This window comes from Mytilus trossulus, unplaced genomic scaffold (assembly GCF_036588685.1).
Source record: "Mytilus trossulus isolate FHL-02 unplaced genomic scaffold, PNRI_Mtr1.1.1.hap1 h1tg000070l__unscaffolded, whole genome shotgun sequence".
NCBI lineage: Eukaryota > Metazoa > Mollusca > Bivalvia > Mytilida > Mytilidae > Mytilus > Mytilus trossulus.
This window is the reverse complement of record NW_026963294.1, coordinates 5538299-5558291: the sequence shown is the minus strand read 5'-3', so window position 1 is coordinate 5558291 and position 19993 is coordinate 5538299. Positions and strand designations below refer to the sequence as shown.

The 19993-nt window shown below is 31.1% G+C and overlaps 1 protein-coding gene across 2 annotated transcripts in view; it reads right to left on the bottom strand.

Moving 5' to 3' along the window:
* Positions 1-2136: 2136 nt before the first annotated feature.
* Positions 2137-19993, bottom strand: part of LOC134699479 (zinc finger protein Xfin-like) — a 41184-nt gene continuing 23327 nt past the window's right edge. The window contains exons 1-2 of one of the 2 annotated variants that reach the window (XM_063561070.1): positions 11344-11410; positions 2137-9382 (exon numbers count right to left, since the gene is read on the bottom strand). In XM_063561070.1, coding sequence (XP_063417140.1) covers positions 4530-9382; positions 11344-11398 — 4908 coding nt within the window. In that variant the 5' untranslated portion in view covers positions 11399-11410 and the 3' untranslated portion in view covers positions 2137-4529. Of the gene's footprint in view, positions 9383-11343; positions 11411-19993 lie in introns of those variants that run through there. The other variant, XM_063561069.1, reaches the window with a different exon arrangement.

Here is a 19993-nt window from a genome sequence, read left to right as displayed (position 1 = left end):
TTTGTATTTTCAATCTGAAGCTCAATTGAATATATATATGGGATAAAATCACTAATTGAAATGTGGGTTCTCGACGGTGATAGATCATCAATACACCAAAGTATATCTGAAAATAGAATTTAAAAAAATGTCTTTTTGTCTATGAGAAGACCCTGTACATGTATTAACTCTGTCTTTTTGTCTTTAAGAAGATCCTGTACATGTCTGAACTCTGTCTGTTTGTCTATGAGAAGACCCTGTACATGTATGAACTCTGTCTGTTTGTCTGAGAAGACCCTGTATATGTATGAACTTGTCTTTTTGTCTATGGGAAGACCCTGTACATGCATGAACTCTGTCTTTTTGTCTATGAGAAGACCCTGTACATGTATGAACTCTGTCTTTTTGTCTATGAGAAGAAGCTGTACTTGTATGAACTCTGTCTTTTTGTCTATGAGAAGACCCTGTACATGTATTAACTCTGACTTTTTGTCTATGAGAAGACCCTGTACATGTATGAACTCTGTCTTTTTGTCTATGAGAAGACCCTGTACATGTATGAACTCTATCTTTTTGTCTTTGAGAAGACCCTGTACATGTATGAACTCTGTCTTTTTGTCTATGAGAAAACCCTGTTCATGTATGAACTCTGTCCTTTTGTCTATGAAAAGACCCTGTACATGTATGAACTCTGGTTTTTTTTGTCTATGAGAAAACCCTGCACATGTATGAATTCTGTCTTTTTGTCTATGAGAAGACCCAGTACATGTATGAACTCTGTCTTTTTGTATATGAGAAGACCCTGTACATGTATGAACTCTGTCTTTTTGTCAATGTCCTGGATTCCCCCAGCCTCTTTTTTTAAAGCTGATCCTGACTTTTTTGATAAATTTTGTCATCCTGATATTTTTTTTTGCTAAGTGTCTCATCCTGCCTTTTCGTTTAACTCAAAACTCCTGTCCTGCCTTTTTTTTTCATATTTCATCCTAGCCCCCTGCCCCCCATACAAATCAAATCGCGTAGCTCCCTAAATCAGTGACTGTCCATGTATTTTCATGTAGGCCATATATATAAGAAGATGTGGTATGCGTGCTAAAGAGATGACTTTCCATCTAAGTCACAATTTGCATATGGCTTGGATTACATAGAACAGCAAGCTATAAAGGGCAAAAAAAATGACAAGTGTTAAACCATTCAAACAGGAATCCACGGTTCTAATAATAAAATGAGAAACACTTATTTAAGTATTAAGTACCACATCAATAAACAACAACTACTGAAATCAGATTTCTGACTTAGGACAGGTGCAAACAGATGCAGCGAGTTTAAAAGTATAATAGGTACCAATCTTCACCCTTAGCTGACACAATAGTGTAACATCACAACATAGAAAGACACTTGGTAAATTAATTCAAATGGCTTATAATTAACTCAATCAAAGAAATATTTGTTTTTTCATAATATGTTTTGTTACTAATTACGCTGTTAGTTTTCTCAATTGAATTGTTTTTATTTTACTTGCCACTTTGGGGATTCTACTTTCACATGACAATCTGCCAGTTGTCTCCCCTCGTCTTCAGTGTTGACAGGCTAGTGATATAACAGGTAAACCACTGTGGATTCATTTATTTTCGTGGGAACCAATTTTCGTAGATTGCGGAAAACTTGCATGTTCGTGGATATTTAAATTCGTTGTTTGAGAAAAGTTTGCATACATTCCTATTGAAATTTTGTATTTCGTTGATCTTTTTAATTTGTGGTTCCCCTGTTCCAACGAAATCCACAAAAATTGGTATCCAACAAATATTTATGAATCCACAGTATTAGGCCAACTCGGCCACAGAGCTCCCTCCACCTCCTATACATTTGGAAGAATATAGTATATATATCTTTATTTTCTTGCCACTTTCAAAATATTTCTTTTGTTATATTTGTTGTATGATTGTTGTCTCATGTATGTATACCTTACATTTTTTTATATTTATATACAAGAAAAGAACACTTTTGATATATAATGATTTAATATATGGCAAGTTTGAAATGCAAACAACTGTATTTACAAATGACAAACTTGTCTGCATAATTTGTTTTACATGTACATGTATATGACAATAAAGATTTTTATTAGAACTAATATTTTGTTTTGATTTTTTTGTTAGTAGTAAGATTGTAACATTTTATGAGATAAAATGTCATAGGTTTTATGGGCAATCAAATATAAAATGTTCAAAAACTTAAAAAAAAAAAACCTAAAAAAAAACCCAGAAAATCTTTGGATAAATGCTCTCATTGATTTAGTTTGGCCACTTCTTTTCACAAGATTTATTTCAAAATTGAGATAAAAATTACTATTCTAATATGATGTCCTTATTACGCTTTGTTAACAAAGCCGTGTTCTAATTAGCACAAAAAATATGTTTGACACATGCACACGGATTTACTGTTTATATAAACGTTATTTCCATCGTTATCTTTTTAAATATTTACATTTAAGCATCTAACATAAACTGTTATTATACATTTTTATCAAACAACCGTATTTACCCTGCTCGTTGTTTTTAAACTTATCAAATATGAAATGTAATATACAGACTCCTCGGGGAGGAAACGGGAACAGCCAAACATTATTACGGTATTTTTGTACGCTTTGACCTATAAATATATTGTATTTGTCATATTAGAATCGAAATAATTCCTTCATGTCATGCTCTATGCTCATTTTAACATGGGTAGGCATTACATTTGACCATATTTTACACCTCACTAACGCTCAGTGTAAAATATCGACAAATATAATGCCTACCCATGTTAAAATGAGCATAGAGCATGACATGAAGGAATTATTTCTTAAATTAAGCTGCATCAAATAAAAATTTACCATAACCGAGTGCATATATACCTGTTCATTGATTATTTTTATAACATTCAAATAAAAAATAAACAATAAAAAATTTGATCTGTTTTGTAGAGTTCTCATAACAATACAATTGTTTAAAGTACATATTTTTTTTACCCTTAAATGGGGTAACTGATATTTATTTGCATACGCTCTATTTCTTTCACATATGCAGCTCATTCACTACATAATCTTATATAATACAAAATGTAAATGACAGCTTCAGGGGTGGATCCAGCCATTTTAAAAAGGGGGTTTCCAACTATATTTTCCCATTCAAATGCATTGATTGTCCTAAAAAAAGGGGTGGTTCCAACTCCTGGAACCCCTCCTCTGGATCCGCCACTGAGCTTACATAAAAATGTTTTATTCAGCATTGTGTCATTATCTTGATAAGAAAAGTGATAAGTTTATTATTTACACTTTGCCTATATCAAATGCAGAATATTTTTGTTTAATCAAAATATTTTTTAACTTTGCCATTTAAAGGGAGATAACCTAGATAACAAAAACAATTTTCAAACACATTTTTTAGCACTTCTGATAGTTATAAAAGGCACTTTAAGTTAGTGTATTATTACAAGTAGACAAATTTAATATACCTAACAAAATTAACAAATATTAATCTACAAATTCAAATAATAGCAATTAAAACAAACAAATCATACAAATGATAAAATTTAAACAAAAACAACATATCATATATATTTACAAAACCATATACTTTGTCATTTGAAATCCACAACAGCTTGATCAAATAGGCTTTTAAGGTTGTTCATAACAATACAGGGAGATAACTCTATAAAATCAACTGAACATTTTAATCATGTTCAATTGTTAAGTAAATATGAAGCTTCTCAATGATCAAAACTAGTGTTTGGCAAACTGCTATATATCCAACAATTTTTTTTCCCAATAATGTGTTTGGTTTTTTTGAGATTTTTATATTTTTGTCAAAGGGTCAAAGTAAATATTTTACCAAAATTTTATGAAAATTAAACAAGCCAAATTAAGTTCGGTCAAGGTGTTAGGTGGTTTAAAAAAATTGTGCCCAATCTCATTCAACATACAACAGAAACTACAAAATCTTAAAATTGTTAGATTGTACTATAAAGATCTTGTTATTATTTTTATTTTCATTATGTTTTGTTGTGTCACATACTATAAACATGCAGTTTTATGGCAATACAGTTTTGAATTGAAAAAAATTCCAAAAAACATTTAAGTGTCTAGAAGAGTATTTAAATTTACAGAAAAAAAAATCAATTTAAAAAACTAGGGCAGATAATTAAACTGAGTTTGAAAGAAAAATTTTGTTTTATTTTTTATATTTCAAGAAAATAAGGCACTTGACCTTCCTCCTCATATTTCTGACAAAGATTTCTCTCATTGAATTTTAAATTTAAGATTTAAATATTAAAAAAAATGCACTTTTTTTAAAGGCTTCTTAAAAGACTTTGGCATATCTACGAAAAACAGATATACAGCAAAATTCAAATTTCAACAATCCACAAAAAATGGAATCCAACAAAAATAAAGAATAAACATTAAAGCAAAATTCATCAATTGAAAGTTAATTGATTACAAATATAAGTCGGCTTTGGTTATGATTAAAGCAATTAAAAAAAATTGAGGACTTTTTAACATTTTTTCTTTACAAATGTGTTTCTAGATGTTTCATCAAACTGTTCCTAGTCTTTCCCACAAATGGACATATTCCACATTTGAAAACTCTCTGTTTATCACCGCTGTGTTGATGTTTATCGTAATCCGCCTTCAACTTGAACACTTCTCCACAGATATCGCAACTGTACGCAGGCGCTGCCATGTGCGTTATGATATGTTGAACTAAAGTGTCGTTTGAACTGAAGAAACATTTACAATATCCACATTGAAATTCCTCAACAATCTTACAATTTTTCACATGGTTGTCAAGAGCACTTTGAGTAGTAAATTTATCACCGCAATTGTCACAGGGTAAGTTAACTACTTTTGGAATTACATCAGGAAGAACAGTTTGAACCACAGGAACATCTGGTTGAACAGCAGGAACATGAGTAGGAACAGCTGGCACATCAGGAACATCTAGAGTAACATCAGATATAATAGTATGTTCATTAATGTGTTCAAGAAGTTGATCTTCTTCTCCAAATTGCTTTTGGCAAATTCCGCATTGAAATTGAGCTGTATGCGTGTTCATATGATCAGTCAATTTCTTTTCCGATAAAAATGTCTTCTCGCATAATCCACACTTATATTCTACATTATCATGACAATCTTTAACATGGGTGGTCAATTCTTTTTCAGTTTTAAATGGAATTTTACAATGTCCGCACATGAAGCTCATCCCTTTGTTATGCTCCATTTTCCAATGATTTGACAATTGTTTATTAGAACTGAATGATTTATCGCAATCGTTACAATCAAACTTTTCCGGCTCATGTTTTTTCATGTGATTAACCAATTCAGGGAATGTTTTGAAGGTATTCTGACATATGTCGCATTTTACCTTTGCGTTAGGATGCTCCGCATCTTTGTGTTCGTTGAAAAGCCTCTCTGATGGAAAACACTTCCCACAAATATTGCATTGTTGACAATTTTTACCGTAATGTACTTTCATGTGTTCATTCAAAATGTCTTCCGATACAAACTTTTTAAAACAAATTTTACATTTCTGGTACATGTGTACTTCTTTATGATTTAATAATTCTTTCACACTATCAAATTTCTTGGAGCAGATAGAACAAACAATGTCTTTTCTCTCTTCATGAACTTGTAAATGTTTTTGTAGTTCTGAATCAGTTTTGAATATTTGCATGCAGACGTCACATGTATTTTGTTTCGAGACACATTCGGTTTCCAAATGGTTTTCGTATTCTGAAGATGAGAAAAATACCACATGACACTTGATACACTTTTTACTGTAGATGTTATGTACTCTTTCCCGATGTTCTTCAAGCTCGCTGAATTTTGTGTAGCTTTTAAAACAGATGTCGCATTTGTGTTTCTCTTGACCTTTGTGTTTCTGAACATGCTCATCCAATTCAGATGATGATTGAAAACTAAGGTAACAAACGGTACATTTCAAAGTCTCGGGAATATTATGAAATTTCTTATGTTCAACAAGTTCACCATCATTTGGAAATACCTTATGGCATATGTCACACTTTGACACCTTCTCATCATGAACTTTAATATGGTTGAGTAAATCTTCTTTCTTGGTAAACAAGCCGCTACACTTTGTACAAGGGAAGATACTTTTTCCTGCTAATTCTGGTGTGATGAGGCTCATATGTGTCTTCATGTGATTTTCATAATCTTCTTTAGATTCAAAAACTTTTGAACATTTAATGCAAGGGAACTTAGCATTATCTGTAATTTTGTCTGTGGTTGATGGGTCAAGGTCATTTGTTTCAGGTTCATTTTCATACTCATCTATATTCTTCACTGAAGATTTTGCATTAACTGACTTATTTCCCTTTGAATGAGATTTCTCTTGATTCTCTAACTTGTTATTCGAGTTATTTCCCTTTGAATTAGATTGTTCTTGATTCTCTAACTCTTTCTTTGAGTTTTTTCCCTTTGAATTAGATTGTTCTTGATTCTCTAACTCTTTCTTTGAGTTATTTCCCTTTGAATGAGATTGTTCTTGATTCTCTAACTTGTTATTCGAGTTATTTCCCTTTGAATTAGATTTTTCTTGATTCTCTAACTCTTTCTTTGAGTTACTTCCCTCTATATGAGATTTTTCATGATTCTTTGACTTGTTATTTGAGTTATTTCCCTTGGTATGAGATCTTTCGTGATTCTCTAGCTCTCTCTTTGATTTATAGTACTTATCACATATACTGCACTGAAGATTGCTGTGTTTTTTCATATGCTGTGCCAGTAAACGTGAAGAGTTGAAAACCTCATGGCAGACGACACATTTGTGTTCCAGATTAGACATCTCTCCTTTTTTGATGTCATCCAAGATTTTGGTTTTTCCTTCTTTTTTGTCACTAACAGGACTTAATGTCAATTTGTCTCTCCTGATTTTTGTTTCTACTGTTTCTATCTTTCCTTTTTGTTCTCTTGTTTTTGTGTCCAATGTTTCAGTCTTTCCTTTTTGTTCTCTTGTTTTTGTGTCTTTTGTTACTGTTTTATCTTTTTGTTCTCTTGTTTTTGTTTTCATCATGACTTTCTTTCCTTCTTGCTCTCTTATTTTTGTTTCTGTTTTTCCTGTTTGTTCCCTTATTTTTGTTTCTGTTCCTTCTTTTTGTTCTCTTATTTTAATTTCCATCTTTCCTTTTTGTTCTCTTGTTTTTATTTCAACAGTTTCTGTGGTTCCTTTTTCTTCACCTCTTTTTCTACTTTCCTCTTTGTGTGATTGGATATGTTTGATCAAAATAGACGTTGTATCAAAAGATTGAGTACAAATTTTACATCCGAATCTTTTACGACCCAGTTTAGTTTTATGTACGCTGATCATGTGCTTTTCTAATGCTGATTTAGAACTATGGATTTCTTTACAAAGTTTACATTTCATTGTCAATTCTATATTTTTAGAAGTATTACTTGAGCTTTCATCTAATTTTTCCGATAGTTCATGTAGTTTTTCGTCCTTTCTATTTTCTTTCTTTTTTACCCCAACAGATATCTTTTTAGTCTCATGTTTTTTCATGGAATCTTTCTTTTCGTCACCATTTTCAATTTTGTCATCATGTTTTGACTTTTTACTGGCAATGCTTTCCTCTTCATCTGCTTTCCTCTTTAGACTTTTTGATGATTTCATATATTTGTCATCCTCTCTATTTTTCAACCTACTTTTATCAGAGAAATTCTTGATCTTTTCAGAATTTTCTCCTTTGGCTTCTTTATGCTTTTCTGAATTTCCATGTTCAGGTTTATCTGAAACTCCATGCTTATGATTTTCTGAATGCGGATGTTTATGTTTTTCTGAATGCGGATGTTTAGGTTTTTCAGAATGTTTATGTTTGTCTGAATATTCCTGACTGTTACCTTCACCTTTTCTGTCCTGTTTCCTATTTCCATCTGTAGAAGATTTTATATGCCGTCTCTCATTATTCAATCTTTCTTTTTCTGTATTCTCTACTGAAGTTTTTGTCTGTTTACTTTCACTTTCAGATTGTTCCTTATCTTTAAGAGGAGGAGATTTCTCCTTTCTCCTTTCACTTTCAATTTCCAACTTTTTTGTCACTTCTTTGTCAATCTTTTTATCAGTCTTATTTGCTTCAAGATTTGTATCCAACCTTGATAAATTCAGCTTCATAACTTTGGCTTTGTGGTCAAAAACAAATTTAGACTTTTTCTGATCTTTTACGACATCCTTTTCTTGTCTTTTCATACATTTAGGACCAATTTTTGGTTTCTTTGCAACATTTTCTAAAACTGAATCAGAAACACCACCACTTCTCTTCAAATCATGTTCACTTCTGCTCACGTCTTCCTTTTCAGACTCTGATTTTTTCTGTAAATTCAGCAGTTTAGACTGAATGTCAATATCAGTGTCCATAACCACAGAACAGTCTTTTATTTTATAGTTCTTTTTTATTTGAGGTGATAATGATAAAGAGTTATCTCCCTTTTTATTTGGAGATTTACTTCCCTTGTTGTCATCTGTAAGTCGCAGTCCAACAATTGTTTGAAGTTTAGCTGACGATGCAGGCTGTTTAGAAGCACTGTTCTTTGCAGAACTGACTAAAGGCAGTTTTCTATTCGTATAATGAACAAGAGCTTCAATATCATCCATCCCTAAATATGCCTCATCCTCTAGTTGCCTCCCCTGCTTTTCTTTTTTCACAATACTGATATTACTATCTACTGGTTCTACCCCATGGTTTTCTCTATTTACAAAATTTACAATGCCATCTTCAAGTTGTCTCCCCTGGTCCTCTATTTTGACAATATTTACATGACAATCAGGCAATTGTCTCCCCTGGTCTTCTAGTTTCACATGACAATCTGCCAGTTGTCTCCCCTCATCTCTTCTATTGACAACATTAACAACACTGTCAATATCAAACTCATGGAAGTTGCCCCACTGGTCCCTATTTTCTAACCCTTTTTGCATTGCCATTTGCATCAAACCTTTGATAGGTGAACTATTGAGCTCCTTTTTAATGTTCACTACTGTTTCTTTTTGAACTGGGGAACCAGTTTGTGATCCAGTTATTTCTGTCATAACCAATTCTGTCTCAATATCTCTGTACGACCTATTGAACTTCCTTGGACATATCTCAGAGTTTCTATTTATGGTATGGACCAAGGAGTCAATGTCAAAGATGTCTGGGAGTTCCGTCTTGATCTGGGATGGATCAATCGGCATAGTTAATGACTCTTCATTCGTTTTTCGTTCCTCCATTCTTTTACTTTTTTTGTAAATATAGCTTTTAGTGTTTTCGTTTACATCTGTATATTCCACAGGAAATGTCTGAGTCATGCTACCAGGAACTGAGCTTGTTTCGCTGTTTAAGTCATCTTCAGATAGATATTCTGTATCATCACCTGAAAAAAAAACAAAAAAACATAATAGCATTAGTTTTAAGAATGAAAAAAGTAAAATCACAAAAATACTGAATTTAGAGGAAAATCAATTCGGAAAGTCCATAATCACATGGCAAAATCAAATAACAAAACGCATCAAAAACAAATGGACAAGAACTGTCATATTCCTGACTTGGTACAGGCATTTTCAAATGTAGAAAATGGTGGATTAAACCCTTTTTCTATAGCGCTAACCCTCTCACTTTAATGACAGTCTCATCAAATTCCGTTATAGTTACATTGATGCGTTAAATATACAGACACAATAAATAAAATAGTCAACATATGGGTACATCAGTCATCATCGTATAACAATTTAAAAGGAACAATTTAACAGAACACAAAAACATCTACTATCTACAAACACATTCATTGATTTGAAACTACTTAATTTAATTTATATTTTAAAATGATACATGTAGATATGTATGATTTTTTACCAATGAGACAACTCTCCATCAGAGACAATTTGACATGTAAGTTGACTTTTATTAAGTTAATGACACGGTACAACCTTCATCAATGAACAACACCCAAACTGCATCGCAATCTATTTAAGAAAATGAAAATACAAATGCCTAACAATTCAAACAAGAAAATATTGGGCTGGTTTATGTACATAACAATCAACAAAATTTGATATTGTTACCTCAACAAAAAAACAAAAAACAACCAGTGAATTGTAGGCTCCTGATTTTCAACAAACATATACAAAAGGTAATAGGCATAACATAAAAATAAGATGTGTTATGAGTCACACATATTGCCAATGAAACAAGTCTCAATCAGAGACCCAATGAAGTAAAATTTAAAAAAATCCGGTCACTGTTCTGCCTTCAACAATGAGCAATGAGCAAACACATGTTTGCAAGCAGCCTTCTATCCCATCATATCATAGTCAGTTGTGTAACAGCAATGATAAAATCTAACTATAAGATTATTTAATAAAGTGCTTAACTTGACAGAACAATACCAAGCATACAGAAATAAACACAAAGTACAGATCACAGTTACTGGAAGGTAGTTCAAAGGCCATACATTTTTATTCTTGTTATAACTACTAGTAATAATTTTTTTTGTCATATACACAAAATTATCAATCAGTACACATCCAACTGATTCAGAATAAAGATATCATTAACATTCAGAGAAAAAAATGACCTTGAGCAATGCCAAAATAATAGCCTTTTTTTTTATAGGTAATTGATAGAATGTTGTACCATAAAAGTTCAGTTGTGTAATAGTTAATATGGTTTAAATTTACTGATTACAGAATCAATATTTCTACCAATATAAACAATATTCAAAGATTTAATCAATACCATAGGATACATACAACACAACTGAGACTGATTATTCGTATCCCTGACCAATGCCACTAGTTTAGCAAGATCTGCTACCAATGCCAGAGCACCTGAGATCACGCTCAGCCCCTCTCCCTAACATGATTGCACAGTATCTAGTTTTTGTATATAATGTACTGTAAATTCAGAAATTATTGCGTGCATTTATTATTGCGATTCTGTCAATTTTGACTTAAATGCAATTTTAATTTTTACCATTTTGATAAAAACCTTGTTTAATTCATATAAAATATTTCAAAATGCGAGTTTTAATTATTGCATTTACAACTCTGTCGCATTTTTCACAATAATAAAAACCTCGCATTAATTTCTGAGTTTACAGTAATGTTTCAGACATGTTAGAAGATTTGATTTGATTTTCTTCCTTTTTCATTTCTTGTCATGGTCATTGGTGGTGTCAGTTTTATTTCAAATTGTTTCTTTATTATTTTCCACCTCTCCCTCTGGTTGAATCTTATAAACAAAATATAAATTTGCTAGCCTTCATCCTTTGGAAATGAACAGATTGATCTTCAAGTCAACAAAATGTTTAGACACAAGGCAAAAATTAAAACTTACATTTTCTTTGTGATATTTTTAGAAAACAAAAATACTCTCTCACTAGAATAATCATCCTGACGGAATGGACTCATTTACCAGTATGTGAAAAATTTAAACAATTGGCTTTAAATTAAAAATCTGACCAATATTCTTGTAAAAACATATTGAAATAATCTTATAATCCTTATTTCAATTAAGGAACCACTTTTAACAATGCTCAATTAACATGATTAGTAAAAAATTGTGGGATAATAAATTTAGTATTAAAAACCTTTTAACAAGATTAAAGGATTTATAAAATATTCAAAATAATGTAAATTCAGAAATTATTGCGAAACATGTGACAGGGTTATAATTACAATAGTTTAAACTTGCATTTTGAAATAATTTATATGAATTAATATAAACAGGATTTTCCACTATCGAAAAGATAAAAATCGCATTTTAGTCTAAAATGACAAAATTGGAATTATAAATGCATGTAATAATTTCTGAATTTGCATGTGCAGTAGTTATTTTGCCAATTACAAAAGAAGAATTCTACATTTTTTGCCAAGATTGTTATCAGTTGCAGAATTTATATATACAATGAGTATAACAGCATGTTCAAAAACCAATACATTTAATGCTACATACATTTTTCCATTTTTAAATAAAGTATACTGTTTAAACAAAATCAAGGAATTTTATATTTATATATACAATTCCTTGATGAAACACAAACTAAATTATTGTAACAAAGAAAACAATTATAAGTTGCAGGTTTTTCTCAACAAAAATTCCATTTCATAATTTAAAACTGGAAGTTTAAATGAAACAAGAATGTGTCCATAGTACACGGATGCCCCACTCGCACTATCATTCTCCATCTTCAGTGGACTGTGAAATTGGATAAAAAATCTAATTTGGCATTAAAATTAGAAAGATCATACCATATAGAGGGAACATGTGTACTAAGTTTCAAGTTGTTTTGTCTTCAACTTCATCAAAAACTACCTTGACCAAAAACTTTAACCTGAAACTCCCACTTTCATTTTCTTTTTTCAGTAGACCGTGAAATTGGGGTCAAAAGTCTAATTTGGTTTTAAAATTAGAAAGATCATATCATAAGCAAAAGTGTATTAAGTTTCAAGTTGATTGGACTTCAGCTTCATCAAAAACTACCTTGACCAAAAACTTTAAACCTGAAGTGGGGCGAACCAACGAACTGACAAACAAACGAACGGAGGCACAGACCAGAAAACATACTGCCCCTCCACTATCGTAGATGGGGCATAAAAAAATGTTGCAGAACAATTTCTCCCAGTATATGAGTATAGTCACCTCTTATTTATTTTCAAACCATCAAAATTGAAATTATTACCTTTAAAAAAAATGTCAGCTAGTCTCTAATTATATATCAATATTAAACAATTTTACCCTAAGAACAGATTTTCATACCACTAAAGGCCACATCTCTTTTCTAGATTAATCATCAAATCGACACCATTTGCATTTTATTGATACATTTTGAGTACTTACTCTAATTATCTAATTAGCATTTAGTAATACTTATCAAATTTTAAGCTCTTTACAACATAATGACAAGGTTAATAAGTTGTTATAATTAGAGTCAAACTGTTTAGATTTAGCATATCTTAAAAGATTAGCAATTATGTAACTTTAATTGAGGAATGGAGTCTTTTATTAAAAATATACATAAATCATTTGTCTAACCTATAAAAAATCAAAGGTATTAATTAACACACCTACTTGCTTATTAACATGTAAAAAAATTCCTATTTTTATTTATGTTTTTATTTACAAATAAAAAATTATGCTTTTATTCGGCCAAAATCTGCCATGATATTTTAATTCAAAGGAAGAATGTTTTATATAGATAAAAAATGTTTTATATTTTTATCGAGCTGTCCTTTTTTATGTAAAAGTCTCTCATAACTCTTTTGAGAGTGGCTCTCGAATGTTTTTAAGATTGTTTTGTACTTTTAATTAAAACATGTTGTATATATATATTGTGTTCATGTTTGTATTGTACATGTAGAGAGGTGAGACTATAATAAAATATTTGATTTGATTTGATTTGATTTGTAATTCAAAAATATAAAAAATATTTTTGTTTAAAAATTAGACGGTTGTCTCATTAGCAATCATACCACATCTTCTTTTTTATAAGCAAGTATAATTGCATTTTCATCTTACTTTATATATTTTTATCAAACGTTTAATATTTTTTTGAAAATAAAATTGTGAATAAAAAATAACCCTTTTGACCAAAATTTAAGATTTCTTAAAAATACAGATCATTGCAAAATAAATGGAGAATGTGTCGATGAAACACAGACGATGCTCTCAAAGTTCATATAACACTATAAAAGGAAATAACAAGAGATCTGTTAACTGATGTCATTCAAATTCTAACTTGAACTGACTTTATGTGATAATAAACATTCTGTATACGTTTTATTACATTTAGTTGAGGAAAACTGAAGATTGAGATCAGGCTCCAATACATGTCTAAAGGGCCATAACTCTAGAATAGTATAAGTGATGAAATTATATTTGTTATATAGTATTGTTTGTACTATCATACCTCATGTGAGCCCTTTAGTGAAATAAAAAGTTTCAAAGTTTAACCCAAATTCAAATGTGATCTGTGTTTTTGTGAAAATGAGCAATGTGTTTAAGTTTCATCACTATTGATTGAGGCAAACTAAATTTGGAGAATGGAAACCTATTTTGGGACGTACATGCATATGAACAGACAGACAGACAAACAGACAGAGTTGTCCTCTATGCTGTCCAGTGTAGAAATAATATATGAGATATGGATGGAATCATAAAACTTAACCTTGATCAATGATATATGAATTAGTGAAGGTCAAGTTGACATATACATGTAACAGTAATCCATACACCAAATATAGTTGACCTATTGCTTATAGAATCTAATAATTTGGCCTAATAACAAAAAATAAATGTTGACCAATCAATGAAACATGAAAATGAGGTCAAGGTCAAATGAAACTTATTAAATGGACTGTTTGACATGTACACTGAACAGTTATTCCATTCATCTAAAGAGATGAAAATTGGTATAGAATGTGAGAAACCAAAAATTAAATAATATACAATGAACCATGAAAATGAGGACAAGGCCAGATGAATCCTGTCAGTAGTACATGTACATCTTACAACCATTTCATACACTATAATATTTAGTTTTTTGTTCATTGGTCAAGGCATAAATCAGGTCGTTGGTTTTCTCTTTTGAATTAATTGTTATATATTTTGTTATGCATAGGCCATTTTAAATGGCTAACAATAACTTAGATTTTCTGGTGACATAAAGAAGTTTACATACTTATCCTTTGGCTCCTACTGATATAAAGATATCTAATTGGCAATCATACCACATCCCCTTACCTTTATTCATAGGTTTAACCTAACAGTCCATATACCAAGTACAAAATGTTTAGTTATATATAGACCTCTAGCATCTTAGAAATGGCCACAATCACAAAAACTCCACATTGACCAATGAACTGCTACATGTATGTTGCCCATTGTATGTCTTTTTATAGTTATTTTTGTCCATACTGTCTACTGAGGATTGATTAATATTTATTATGTATGAATAGACATGTCTTTTTTAGGTATATATGTAGGACTCAGGTGTGTGATGGGGACGCTGAAGTGCGATGATTTTGCATGATTTTTGAATTGCAACGTTTTCATATACCTCATGTACAATGTTACATTATATACAACATAGATTCCCAGGCAGGAGAATAAGATTTTGTTAACAAAAGTTTCAAGTGAACAAAAAAAATATGAAAAAAAAGTAACGCAGAATTCAAATCCCAAACAGGTTTGAGCAGTGCTGGCGGATAATACAAAAACATTCAAAGCTATGTCAAAGCGGCACAAAGATGAACTTGGTTTGTAGATGAGCTAACCAGTGTTCGGAAGAATGCCGCAAACCATTTTGTAAGACAAATAATATGTTTTGGTCTCAATATTAATTTGACTTCTCTTCAAGTATGTTTTACACGATTTTGTGTGGACATTGTGATGATGAAATTACTTACTACCATTATCAATGTTTTTGCTGTATCAATTTGATTTGTAAGAACACTGTCGCTGTAGCCTTATGTGGTTACAGTGTTTAACTTAATCTCTAAAAATGTTAGGCTGAAATTAACCTGACTGATCCCTACGTGTACTTCCCTATTTAGTAAAACTTAATGCCACCTTTACTACAGCTGTGGCATAACAAAGTATATAAATTCCCTATAGGCTTGTATGCAGACTTAAAACTATGCGGTATGGGCTTTGCTCATTGTTGAAGACTGTACCTTGACCTATAGTTGTTAATTTCTGAGTCATTTGGTGACCTATAGTTGTTAATTTCTGAGTCATTGGGTCTATTGTGGAAAGTTGTCTCATTGGCAATCATACCACATCTTCTTTTTTAATATTGTACTCAAATCTCATTTGTTCACATCCAGCTGAGATTTAAGATGTGTTTTCAATCTCTTTTTAACAAAGGTATGAAAGAAAATCATTAAGTGATTTGTTTAAAAATTTATTTCAGTTTTTACTTCCCTATAAATAAATGTATTCTACAGCTACTGACAATCATAAGTTTGCACACATTTTATACATCAGTGATATTGTTGCCTTTTTTCAAAACTACCGGTACTCTACCCTTTTTAATAGGGAAAATATGCGCCATTTTTTTCAAATTGGGAAATTTAGAATAAACCATGAATTTGACTGGAACTTCAATTTGCAGACCCCCTTTCAAGAGGTAAACCCTTATTTGAAATAAGACCCCTTATAGTCAGTAATGATACATAAATAGACCCTCAATTATGCACATATAGTCATTTTAGGCATGAAAAATGTATAAATGGGTGTTTTTCAGTTTGTACATGGATTATCCATGTACAATTATATTACTACTGAGACTGCACTGTTTGGGAAAAAAGTTGTCTTTTTGGGAATAATTTTAAGCCATTTTTTTTCAAATTGGGATGTTTCTCCAGGGAAAAAGCCTGTATTCTCCGGTAATTTAAGGCAAACAATATCACTGTACATGTTGACATAAAGTTATAAAAAAAATATGTGGACACATAATGTCATAATTCTTAATCAGCCAATTATACATGAGTAAAATCAGTCTTATATTTGCAAAATGACAATTTCAATAAACTGTAAATTCAGAAATTATTGCATGCATTTATTTTTGTGATTTTGTCATTTCTGTTTCAGGTTGCAATTTAAGTTTTGTGATATTGAAAAAATCCTGTTTAATGATATACAAAATTTCAAAATGCAAGTTTAAATCATTGTGATTCTAACTCTGTCACATTTTTCACAATCATAAAAATATCGCAATAATTAAAACATCGCAAAAATTTCTGAATTTTCAGTAAATCAAGCATTACTTTAAACTGTTTAAGCCCATCATCCCTCTAGTTACCTCTGACTATCAAACATTAAGAATGGTCTGACTATTTACAAGTAATGGCAATAACAATGATGAATTAAAAGGTTTGTTGTGGTTTTGTATATTTTTGCATCTTTTTGGTATACAGACAAAGTCTGAACTGAAGGTCATAGTTAGCCAGTGGTGGATTCAGTTATTACCATCAGGAAAGGGGGCACTGACTGCCTTAGAGGGGCCACTTTGGTCAAGCTTCAGTGATTCCCTTAATAATCAATCAAATTTTCCCCATAAAAGGGGCCTGGGGCCCTAAAAACATTCTATATCTGCTTCTGTGAGCTTTAAATAAATATCCCTGGAAAATTTTATCTAATTTGCAGTTTTTCATACAATACAAGATTTACAATACTTAACATGCCTATGAAGTTCATAGTATGAACACATAAAAACTTGGCCCAGCCATTACACATGATTAAAAAACACAAACTTAAAGGTGAATATAAAAATATTTTATGTGCACATGAATATTCTTGTCAGAAGCATAAATGGCCTTAAGGGTACATTTTATTTGAATAACAGAACTCAAGGAAACAAATGCCATTGAAGTAGTATTGTTTCAAAGTAAGATTTTTTGTCTCTGACCGTTGTATTCAGGAAAAAACAGCCAAGACATTGTCTACTCAAGGGGAAATAACCATTTGTTCAAAGAGGAATAACTCATGAATATTAAATCAAGATTGCAGATGATGGTTGCCAAGATTAAAACATCAACACTTCTTAACAAAACTATCATCATGAAACTATCATAGATTTCTGTGTTTTTTAATAAGTACATCAATTCTTCACAATCTGAACAATTTGACTTGTAAAATATAATCGCTATTTTTATTATTTTCAAATGTCATAATTTTAATTTTTTTTTTGGTTGAAAATAAATCTTACTTATAGATGTTTGCTTGTCATGTTTTGGGAATTTTTGTCAGATTTTCCATATCCTGTCTGTGGTTTTATCGATTTGAATGCCTTACAAAATTCATTGACTCCCATCTTTCTTTTTATAAATCTTTTTACATGTATAATTATAAGCCATCTGTAAACGTAAATCAAAGTCCTTATAAAATCATTGATATTTTTTAATAGTTTTTTAGAACTTAAACTTGTCACTGATGAAGCTATGAAAAATCAAGAGATAATATTTTCTGGCCTAAATTTAAATGGCTAATATCTCAAAAACAAGCACATAGACCTGTGAGTATATTTTATTTTTGCTTTTTCCGTTCCTTTATCAATCCCCTATCAATATATACCAGAGTTATGAACACTTTTTAAAACCAGTTGCTTCACAGGGCGCAGCATTATACGACCGCAGATGTAGAACCCTGAACAGATGGGACAAGTATGGACACAACTTTTAAGTTTGATACAGCTTTAAATGTGGATTGTGATTAAATAGTTGACACAACATAGGTTTATGTCACATTATGATTTGGACCCTTTGGACCTTAATGTAGACCAATTTGAAAACTGGACCAAAAATTAAGAATCTACATACACAGTTAGATTTGGATTATCAAAGAACCACATTAATTCGATTTTTGATGAAATCAAACAAAGTTTAATTTTGGACCCCGATTTGGACCAACTTGAAAACTGGGCTGATAATTAAAAATCTAAGTACATTTTTAGATTCAGCATATTAAAGAACCCCAAGGATTCAATTTTTGTCAAAATCAAACAAAGTTTAAGTTTGGACCCTTTGGACCTTAATGTAAACCAATTTGAAAACGGGACCAAAAATTAAGAATCTACATACAGTTAGATTTGGCATATAAAAGAACCCCAATTATTCATTTTTTTATGAAATCAAACAAAGTTTAATTATGGACCCTTTGGGCCCCAAATTTCAAAACTGTTGGGACCAAAACTCCCCAAATCAATACCAACCTTCCTTTTATGGTCATAAACCTTGTGTTTAAATTTCATAGATTTCTATTCACTTATACTAAAGTTATAATGTACTGATTTCAAATCAAATTTCTAAGAAAGTTTGCAACAATAACTGCTGATTTAAATACATCATACAATATTAAAATGTAATAAAAAGTGCTTGTTATCACTGAATGGTAAAGATTGTTTTAATTTATTAGTTGGTAGTAAAAATGAAAATACATTGTATATTGTATAAAACTATGATTAAAGTTGATTCAACTACTATTCTATACAAAGAAAGATAACTCCAATTGAAACAAGAGTGCACACACTGAAATGTCTCGCCTTCTTTACTAATCCTTGATACTATCTTGATAGACCTAAATATAAAGATTTATTACAACTGTCACAAAAACTCGACATTAACCAAGAAAATGAAACATTGATCAATGAAAACATGAAAATGAGGTCAAGGTCAGATGAACCATGCCAGGCAGACATGTACAGCTAACAATTCTTCAATACAACAAATATAGTTGACTTGTTGCTTATAAATAAAGAAAAACAGATCAAAACACAAACACTAAAAACTTAGCAATGGACCGTGAAAATGAGGTCAAGGTCAAATAAAACCTGCGTAACCGACATTTAGATCATAAAATATTTCCATACACCAAATATAGTTGACCTAATGCATAAAGTATTAGAAAAATAGACCAAAACTCAAAAACTTAACTTTGACCACTGAACCATGAAAATGAGGTCAAGGTCAGATGACACCTGTCAGCCAGACATGTTCACCTTACAATCATTCCATACACCAATTATAGTAGACCTATTGCATATAGTATAAGATAAACAGACCAAAACACAAAAACTTAACTATAACCACTGAACCATGAAAATAAGGTCAAGGTCAGAAGACACCTGCCAGTTGGACATGTACACCTTACAGTCCTTCCATACACCGAATATACTAGACCTATTGCTTATAGTATCTGAGATATGGACTTGACCACCAAAACTTAACCTTGTTCACTGATCCATGAAATGAGGTCGAGGTCAAGTGAAAACTGTCTGACAGACATGAGGACCTTGCAAGGTACGCACATACCAAATATAGTTATCCAATTACTTATAATAAGAGAGAATTTAACATTACAAAAAATCTTAACTCTTTTTTCAAGTAGTCATTGAACCATGAAAATGAGGTCAAGGACATTGGACATGTGACTGACGGAAAGTTCGTAACATGACGCATCTATATACAAAGTATGAAGCATCCAGGTC